The sequence below is a fragment of the Odontesthes bonariensis genome, chromosome 9 (assembly GCF_027942865.1).
Source record: "Odontesthes bonariensis isolate fOdoBon6 chromosome 9, fOdoBon6.hap1, whole genome shotgun sequence".
Classification (NCBI taxonomy): domain Eukaryota; kingdom Metazoa; phylum Chordata; class Actinopteri; order Atheriniformes; family Atherinopsidae; genus Odontesthes; species Odontesthes bonariensis.
This window is the reverse complement of record NC_134514.1, coordinates 11,120,056-11,130,380: the sequence shown is the minus strand read 5'-3', so window position 1 is coordinate 11,130,380 and position 10,325 is coordinate 11,120,056. Positions and strand designations below refer to the sequence as shown.

The window sequence follows — 10,325 nt, the reverse complement described above, 5'->3', positions numbered from 1 at the left end:
CCGAGTTTCCCAGTGGTATTTATCCTCGTAAGAGTGATTTTTGTTTCCCAGAGTAAGTTTTGATAAAATAGAACCTGTAAGAGTTACAGTGTTAATTTTGTTTATAGCCTTTTTGTTTTCCCTCCTAGGTGGAGTAGCTTTTGTTTGTAAATCTTTCATAGTATATTTCCTCTGATTTTTAGGAGAGGCTCTTTGGTTTTTCCTCCTCAGTAGGAGTGACATTTAGTTAAAAGTAAAGTTTCATGGTCTTTTGTTTTCTCCTCCGCTAGTGGAATGATTTTGAGTTTAATAATTTTTATAGATATACTTCTCCACTTTTGGAAAGTATATTCTTAGATTAATATTTCATAGCCCATTTAGCTTCTCTCACGAGGAACTGGTTGATCTGCTGCCCTCCAATAAAAGTCTTGGAATTAAAGGATAAGACCGGTTTTTTGACATTGGGCCCTTGATTTCACATTATAACATGATGTTCTACTCACCCCTGCTTGTTGTTGAACATTTGGAGCTGTTCCGAAGATATTCGCGAGGCGTCTGGCTGCTCTCTTGAGATATTCGGCCATGAAACGGTTTCCTATGGGCAAGCTTAAACAGGCACAAACTATGCTGTTTATAATTTATTAATTACTCTACACCAGCACTGATAACGTGGAGGTGCGTCGCTTACTTAAAAAAATCCGGGTTACTAATTTTGAATTTTAGCCGAATGAATAAATAGGCAGCAGGTCTGTGGGCTGCCTGTGGCAGTAGCACGACGATGACGTCAGTAACACCCACTTTACGACAAAAAAATCAAAATTACAATAACCCGGATTTTTTTAAGTAAGCGACGCACCACCACGTTATCAGTTCTAGTGTAGAGTAATTAATAAATTATAAACAGCATAGTTTGTGCCTGTATGAGCTTGCCCATAGGAAACCGTTTCATGGCCGAATATCTCAAGAGAGCAGGCAGACGCCTCGCGAATATCTTCGGAACAGCTCCAAATGACAAACAACAAGCAGGGGTGAGTAGAACATCATGCTATAATGTGAAATCAAGGGCCCAATGTCAAAAAACCGGTCTTATCCTTTAAACCTCCTGCATCTGCGTCCTCCATTCTCTGGTTCTGACACTCGTCAGCTATTGTATATATTTGAGATCTTGTTAACAAAACTGTGTAGAAACTCAGGTTGTTGTGTTTGACTTCTAAGATAAAAGGTTGAATACAAAAAAAACCCCACAAAAACCATATCTTAAAATAAAAAAGAGCAGATTTCTTACAATCAATCTGTTGCTCCTAAGTCACTTGAGAGGCAGTGCTCAATGATCTAAAGATAAACTTTATGATAACCAAGAGCACTCCTGGGAGCTCCATGCTGTTATGGAAAAATCACATCTATAAAGACGCTAATCCCTCTGAACATCTTTCCAGTTTGTCATTGCCTGCATTACCACAACTGCTCAATTATTAACCACTACATAAATTATATTCTGCTGGGTGAATGTACTGTTTTCCCTCTTCTTTCTCTGTGTCTTGTTTTTTTTTTTTTTTTTTTTTTTTTTTCTTCTCCTGCAGTTTAATTCCGAAACTTTAAACTTATCTACAATATGACGCAAGGAGAATGGAGGTTTTAGCCATTAATTGGTATGTGTCATCCTTCACTGGGATAATTTACAATTTGCTGTTTTACCTGATACATTAATGTAATGATAATATAAATATTAATGTTTATAATAATAAATTGCATTTCTTGTCTCATGTCCTCCCTTGTGATTGCAGATTCTATGCTGTGTATGCAGAAGTGATGGTGCTTCGAATGAGCTTTCAGTCATAAAAGCAGGAGTAGCATATAATGGGCAAACTGTACAACGCATCATCTAGTTTACAACTAAGTGGCTTTAATCTGTCTTTTGAAAGTACCATCCCTACATTTCTTTTTGCAACTCTCAGCTACATGATCATACTTTTCTGCAACCTTACTCTAATCATCACCATCGTACTGAACAAATCTCTGCATCAGCCAATACATCTCTTTCTGGTGAACCTTCCTATCTGTGACCTGATAGGTTCATCAGCCCTCTTTCCACAGCTCATAAAAGAAATACTGACAGACAGCAGGATGATTCAGTACTCAGCCTGTGTTGCTCAAGCTTTTTTTATTCACATCTATGCAGCAGGTAGTGTGTTCATCCTGGCTGCCATGGCATATGATAGATACATTGCCATATGTCACCCTTTGAAATACATCACTATTATGACTAATGCTAATATCATGAAAATAATAACTCTTGCATGGTCAGCTTGTCTCATTCTTACGGGTGGGCTTTTTATTCTGCTGTTGCGTTTTCGCCACTGTCGATCTAAATTAACACTGATCTACTGTGATAATCCCAGTTTGTTGAGTTTGGTTTGCGAGGACACAACCATTAATAATATTTATGGCCTTTTCATAAGTGCACTTTCACAAGTGGTTGCTAATGGAATTATTTTATTCACATATCTCCAGATCCTAAATGCATGCTTCAGGTCTAAACGTTCAGACACTAAAGCCAAAGCTCTGCAGACATGTGCAACACATTTGATTGTTTTTTTGTTGTTGGAGTGTTTAGGGCTTTTCACCATCATATCTTACAGACTACAGAACATTTCATCCCCTTTAAGAAGACTTATGGGTGTGTCTACATTGATTTTCCCCCCAACATTAAATCCAATCATCTATGGCCTGAAAACAAAAGAAATTCGAGAAAAAATCCGGTACTTTTTTAAGGTATGAATTGCTTCTCTCTTAATTTGCTGTTTTTCAACTTAACCTTATGCATTTTACAATGTATTTGCTTCTCCTTCCGTTAATACTATCCTATCCATTTACTTTAAACAGTATACACTGTTGTTGGCCTCATCCCTGTCTACTAAATAAATATCATATTCTTATTAATTTTATTAACTTTATTCTCATTAATCACAATGTCATGTTTTCTCAAACAGTTGCTGCAGCCAATAAAACATTTTTGCAAATAAATCAATAGTGTTTGTCAGTATGTCAGGACTTGAACAATGTTATTTTCTTTTAGCTTATCATAGCTGTTTTTGACAGAGAACATACAGATCCAGGCATCTTTTGTGATCTAAAATTTTGCAGTGACTGCACTGTCACAGTGTCACAGTGCAGTTAGCTGTAGCATTGTTTGTAAAGCACTTTGAATTGCCCTGTGTATGAATTGTGCTCTATAAATAAAATTGCCTTGCCTTGCCTTTGTTCTTTGTCTTACTCCTCTTTTGTTTATGGGATTCTCAAGAATTCTAACTGCCATGGTAATGATGTGATCAGATTGTAAAACAAAATCAGCGAACAAACTCAACTTCTTGGCAAAAGGTCATAGACAATATCTTGTCTGATGCTGATTCGATACAACATTAAATGATGAACCTCATTCTCTGTATAGTACACTAGAGGACGCCATCAGTACATAGTTAACTTATTCATACCCACAAACAAGATGTAAGCATTTGCTCTCTATTGGCTCCAAACGTGACATACATGCATACTTACAGTACATGTTGCTTTTTCTGTGATCTGCTGCCCTCTTGTGTTTCACTAAAAGATGGAGGAGGTCAGTCTTGTGCTCATCAAGATACAGGTTATTTATTCAAAGCACACTGGCTATCGTATATAAACTTGAAAATAATCACGAAGAAAGACAAAAAATGAAGACAAAATCATCCTGTTATATGTGGCTCCAGATATAACTCAAATCAATCAGGATGTTAAGCAGTGCACTCTGATAACGGATTATAACTAAATCACAACTGTATGGAGTTTGTTTCTGTTTTCCTTGTCTTTCCTTTGCTTTGGGGTCTGATCTAATTGTCACTTTTGTTTATGGTTCTTAACTGAATGAAATGACCCCAAAGTAGCAAAGCAGCAGCAGTGTTAAGAGCTGTTTTAATTTTCCAAATAATATGAAAATGAGCTTCAGAGTTTCCTTTATTATCCCTTTGAGGATAGGAAACACAGCACCCTTCTTTATGAAAGAAAGAAGATAATTCCGTCCCACAATTGTGGCCTTGTGGCCAAAACTTTCATAGAAAGACTTGATTTTTTTACTCAGTTGCACTAACTGTTATCTGTTTTGAGTAGCAGAGTATGAGCTGCCTTAGACAACAATATATTTCCCTTTTGGTAAATTTTCTTTTCCTTTTTTTTCCAAACCTTAATAACAAAGTAATGTTTTATTCAGTCTCTAATATGATAAATGAGATAACATTCAAGTAACAATGTAATACAAATGCATTAAACTAAATATCCGACATGTTTTGGAGAAAAAAACAGAGCTGAGGGACAGATGATAGGAGGTAATTTTTTTGATTGCACTACCAGACACTTAGCTGTGTGTATAAGTCTTATCTATTTATTTCTATTTTAGCATTTTGTGTGAACTCACTGAAGATTAATTTTGATATTTTCCAAAAAATAATTTCATATCGTCGTATGGATTTTTTAAGTGGAGTTGAAGAGCCCAAATACAGGATCAAATAGTCGGGAGCAGAGATTATTACGGTGGCCGACACGTGCAAACGCGCTGCAAACCACCGTATATTATGTCCCAGAGCTAAAAACTACACAAAAAGCACTGATGAAGCAGGGAGGCAAGGGGCTGAACATCAAACTTGATAGAACACATCAGGCAGGCCAAAAGGGCCAAAGCAACCGCAATGACGGCAACGATCGAGCAGTGAGCAAAGTAATCCTGGCAGAATATTCATTGAAGAAAGGACAAATGCATGGCAAGTGTGTAGCAATTAGTAAATTTGGACCAGATAGACCACCAGTAAAATGAAGTAAAACTAAATAGAATCGACAAGGAGACAAACTCTACAAAAATAAATCAGGAAGCACTGTAATTAAGGTGCAAGAACTTCAGGGTTGGCAAAAAGTTAACTAGAACAAAACAACCCAAACCTGGACACAAAAACCCATAGATCAAGGCACGTAAGGGCAAAAAAGTTTAAGATCATCAAATATGTTTAAATAATCAAATTTGTAACACAGCAACATTATTCCTCTTGGTGTATAAAACATTTAATATCACTGGTGAAATTACAATTAAGTCTATTCAGGACACCCTGAAATTCTTTATTCACATGCATAATGCAGTCATCTATTTCTACACAGTTTGCCAAAGTATCAAATGATAATATTAATCTTTAAAAACAGTGAGAAACTTTAAAAACATCATCACTGATTACTTTCTCATTTGATAACAATATTCCTGTGTGAACAGTGGTTGAAACCAGTGATGCATACTTTAATTACGTGACCTTATAATGACATAACAGAGACCTTCTCTCCAACAGGTTTTCATTGTATTCCATTAGGAAGCAAACAATAACCTTGACTAGTACATTTGACTTAGACAGGATGCTCTAAACTCACCTTACACCCATATACAACACCACTGACCTGGTACACCTGGTGTACCCTGCCTCTCATCCTTTGGCATAGAGTGTGTGGTATGGTCATAGATAGCAAGTTTAATAATTTCCACAACACCTCAGCAAGAAGCTGCCTTTCAGGTGATCCCAGTGTTTCCAGTGACAGGACAATTAAGACCGAACTAACAAAATATATTCACCCATCATCTCAACTAAACAATCTTTGTTATCATAAGATAATCAACCAATTAAATGCATTATAAACATTAATCAGTTTTTATTTGACATTATAGATATCCAAACACTTCTTATAATCTGCCATGTCTCTAGTGATTTTTAGAAAATGTTTTACTGTTTCTAAAAATCAATACATTTGTGCTTTAATTGCTGCCATCATTCTTATATCCTAGGGCAAAATAAACATTGACAGGGCTATAAGAAAGAGGAGGTTGTTTCACTCTTATCGGCTTTGGTTCTACCAATAGAAAGATTTGACTAATTTGCTCATCACAGCTAAAGCTGACTTTCCAGATGGTAATGACCAAAAATTTTGTACACATTTAATGTCACAAATTAAATTATTAATGGATCGGCTCCCATCTACTTGAATGCTCTTGCAAAGGCTTATGTCACAACTCAGTCACTCAGTCTAGCAGTACCTACACCACACTTAAGACAATCCAGACTCTTTTCATGTGTTGTTCCACGATGGTGGAATGACCTACCAAGTGCTACCAGAACAACGGCGTCCCTGTCCATCTTCAAGAAACTCTTGAAGATCCAGCTCTTCAGAGAGCATCTCCTATCCTAGCACTTACCCTGTACTTCCCTACCCCCTCTACAGCACTTTATCTTTCTTTTTTCTTTTTTATGACTTGAACTTTATTAGTTTTCCATAAAGAAAAATACACAACAGTTCCAGATTAACAAAACACAAACATTGGCATTGGTAAATCTTCTGGACTCTCCATAGCATGTGCCAATACAATAATTAAGATTACTTAATAGAAAGAAAAAAATAACTAAATAAAATAAAAGACAATAACATCAACTACCACTAGCCAAAAATCTACGTATATAAAGCACTTTATCTTTCTGTACTTCCCTCTATAGCCGCATTCGGACTGAAGGAACCTTTGGCAGTTCCTATAACCTTTTAAGGAATGGGGCCATTCTAAGAACAGTCCTCCTCGAATTTCGTTCTGATAACTGTCTTTCCCCAGAACTGTTTCAATCTGCATTCGCACATGAGTCGGGACCAGGTTGGGACTGATGTGCCGCGCGCAGCCGTCTGCGACAGTGACGTGTTACTTTAGCGCCACACTCAGCTTTGAAAGTAAGCCGGTGCGAGGCGGTGCTGCGTTCCTGTAAAAGATTCCGGGGCGGTGCGGCGCACCGGTAAGATTTGATAAGGGTTTATTATGCTGAATTAAAAAAAAAAAAAAAAAAAAACACCAAAAAAATACAAAAAATGCAGTAACGCTCGCCTTAAAACCCTTAAAACCCTCTGGGGTCTAAGGCCTTTTCAGAGACTTTGAGGCAGTTGTCACCACCTTGACATTTTCAAGTATTTCAACTAACTGTAAACATCTATGCAAAAGTGACATATATAGCTGTATTTGGAAAAGCCTAACAAAAAACAACATGAGAGTGAAGTGAATGTAATACAAACAAGTTTTATTTAAATTGAGGGGAAACACAACTGTACAAAAAAACAAGTTTTAGAGGTCTTCAAACAGTGCAAGAAAACACACTATAAATATATCTAGCCAAGACTTTTGAAGGTTGAACCTTGTAAACAAAAGTGTTGGCTGCATAAAAGTAAAAAGTGCAGTCAGAAATGTTTTTTGTTTTCACACAAACTGTAAAAAAGTAATTGTAACTCAAGGCAGTGTCTCTGTTAGTTGAATACTAATTAGATGGGTGTGTACCACCCCTGATTCCCCCCACCCACCTGTCACTCTCCATGTGATAATTGTCTGTCACTGGCAGGACATTGCTGCCTTCCCCCACATGCTGGCTGAATGGGGCGTGTTCTCACCTGTGAATAGCCACTCAATCACCTGGTACTTTACATGTGAATAGCGATAGGTGTGGCCTAGGAAGCTGCTACAGTCTGAGACAACAGAAAATCCAAAGATTTCTGTTAACACTCTTTAAAAAGGGCCAGCTATATAATTTATTTTTAAAATGTATATATTTGAAAACTAGAAGTTTCAAGGTTTTTAATGATGTCACTTATATGTTTCAATGACAAAAACTCACAGAGTTACAGATGTGTTTTTGGAGATCCCAGAGTGTTAAGAAGAAAACACATCTAGGCTACCCACAATATGTCATTTTTGACCAGCTCCGATGAAGATAACAGCTTGGCTTGCTTAAAATAGTCAAAGGATCTCCGGCATGTGCCAGCTTCCAATTGCATCGACTGACGCTTTCAAATCCACCCCTATTCAGACCCCAACAAAAAATATTTGGAAATAATGGTACTAAATTTTACTAATGGGAAAGCCATCCAGTAGCCCATGGTAATCAGTTTTCAAAACGTCTGCCAATGTCCCATATATTTTGGTCTTTCTGTTGGTGCCTTTCTGGAGCTTGCGTTCCGTTTGTTTCCATCTCCTGCCCACGCTTGCTCCGCAGTTAGTTCTGGTGAATGAAGTCGTCTCGACTCTCATCTTTAAAACTGTGTCAGCGAAATGTTAAATCGGCTTTTCAAAAACTGCATGTTTTTGTGATTGGGTGGCATACTGAGACATGTCTTCTACTCGGACAAATAATAAATTACTCTTCTTCAAATAGGCTGTTCACGCTGTTTGTAACGGGGGCACAGCTGAGCATAGAGCGTAGGCCTATGTCCGCTTTAGTGGGCTACAGGACCGTAAGCTTGTGATCTAAATGTGAGCATGCTTTGTAAAGTAAGCACGCGTTTTCCTGACACCCTAAAGTGTATCAACTAGACAGCCAATATATGGGAATGTTTTCAGAAGCTGATTCAGGAAGTGCGTGCTGTGAAGAAAAGCATTGTGATACGGAGAGATAAAAGAATGCAGAAAAGAATAACCGAGCTATTTAAAAGAAAGGACCGAGTTATTGAAAATGAAAATCAGGAAAAAGTCAGAAAAACAGATGGCTCGGTGCATGCAGTCCCTTGGCAGTGAATGAGAACGCAAGTGTGAATGAGAGTAACGTTGCAGGTGCAGGACCGTCAACAAGTGATGCTGGGCCTGCTGCAAGTACCGCTTACCCCCCTGTTTGGTCAAAGGAGCAATTTGAACAGTTCAGAACAAAAAACGAATGGTTGTATGCCCAAAATGGCATGCTTGGCTGCATCTCATGCCGTGATGTTAAGGGCTTTGGTGTCAGCGCATCTCGAGGTGTTAATATCGTAAGCAATTGGGCAGAGGGGAATATCGCCCCATGTGGCCATTCAAGGACCGTGCAGCTGTCATCTCTCCGCCAAAAAATTCATGAGCACAGAGAATCTTCAGCCCACAATGAAGCTGTTAAGATTCTTAAAACTGCACAGAAAGAGATCCTTTTAAACATGAATGCCACCAGCCAGGAGTCTGCGTTTGAGGCCACTGCCAAAGTGTTCAGGACCGCTTATTTTGTTGCCAAACATGACAAGCCTTTTACAGATTTTGAGAAATTAATTGATCTTCAAGAAGCAAATTCACTCAATTTAGGTCGCATTCTGCACAGCAAGACAGTCTGTGTTGACATAATTGACCATGTATCAACTCAAATGAAACATCAAATTGTGAGGAGGATAATTGAAAATAAAAGTAAAATGACTGTGTTGGCTGATGAGTCAACCAGTGTGGGGCACAAATCGACACTGATTGTGTTTTTAAAGGCCAGCATTGACGGCGAGATGGAGCCAATTGCTTTTCCCTTAGATTTGATTGAGCTGGAAAATTTGTCTGCTGCTCACATCAAAGGCAAGATAATGCACTGTTTCCTCAACAATGGATTCACAATGGAGCTCCTGCAGGAGATGCTGATTGGATTTTGCAGTGATGGGGCCAATGTGATGCTAGGAGTGAAGTCAGGCGTTGGGAAGCTGCTCCAAGGTGACTTCCCAAATATAATTCTATGGCACTGCCTGAATCATAGGCTGGAGCTGGCGGTGGCTCAGGCGTTGGAAGCCACTGGAGGGACAAAGGACTTCCAGGCGTTCCTTGATGCCCTGTATACATTATACAGTCAGTCCCCAAAAAGCATGCGGGAGCTGAGTGAGTGCGCCCACAAGCTCCAAATCACATTGAGAAGAATTGGAAGAGTTTTCAATGTCCGATGGGTGGCTTCCTCATGGCGAGCTGTTAATGCAGTCTGGCATTCCTATGGAGCATTGGCACAGCACTTCCGAGATGCATCAGAAGACAGCACAAAAGATGGCAGAGAGAGGGCCAAATTCCAAATTCCAAGGCAAGTTGTGCTCCATCAACTTTCTGAAAAATCTTGCTCTTATGGCTGATGTTCTGATAGAACTGAAGAACCTCTCTGAGATTCTTCAGAACAGGAGGATCACTCTCCCAAAGGCTCATGACATCATGCTAACATCCATCAAGAGGATAGAAAGCCTTATCACATACCCAGGACAACATACAGTTGAGGCAAGTCAGGCCGAGAAAGACATGAAATTCAAGGAAGAAGATTTAAAAGTCAGCCAAATGTACTGAAAATAAAGTACTCACAGTAAAATATTTACAAACTGAAATATTTTGTAATGTCATTTTTTCACATAGAACACTTAGGTAGGCCCACAAGAATGTGAAGTAGTTAAGAATATTAAAAAGTCATGAAATTGGTGTGAATCGAACAACATGTCCCAAATAGACTGCTACGTTGTTGTTGCCATCAGGGGATTCCTATTCACCGATGACGTAGTGACTGCACCACTGG

At 38.6% G+C, this 10,325-nt stretch overlaps 1 protein-coding gene across 1 annotated transcript; it reads left to right on the top strand.

The window, feature by feature from the left end:
- The first annotated feature begins 1,836 nt into the window (after positions 1–1,836).
- LOC142389027 (olfactory receptor 52K1-like) lies at positions 1,837–10,102 on the top strand. Its single transcript, XM_075474579.1, has 3 exons — positions 1,837–2,738; positions 9,186–9,655; positions 9,909–10,102. Exons 1-3 carry the CDS (start codon positions 1,837–1,839, stop codon positions 10,100–10,102), a joined length of 1,566 nt encoding a protein of 521 aa, XP_075330694.1.
- The last annotated feature ends 223 nt before the right edge of the window (positions 10,103–10,325 follow it).

Excerpts from the sequence above, each read along its gene's own strand:
- LOC142389027 (XM_075474579.1), top strand. The coding sequence starts at position 1,837 with ATGGGCAAACTGTACAACGCATCATCTAGTTTACAACTAAGTGGCTTT. Across the intron at positions 2,739-9,185 it reads GAAATTCGAGAAAAAATCCG|GAGGATAATTGAAAATAAAA; the intron begins GTACTTTTTTAA and ends TCAAATTGTGAG. Across the intron at positions 9,656-9,908 it reads AAAAAGCATGCGGGAGCTGA|AACTGAAGAACCTCTCTGAG; the intron begins GTGAGTGCGCCC and ends ATGTTCTGATAG.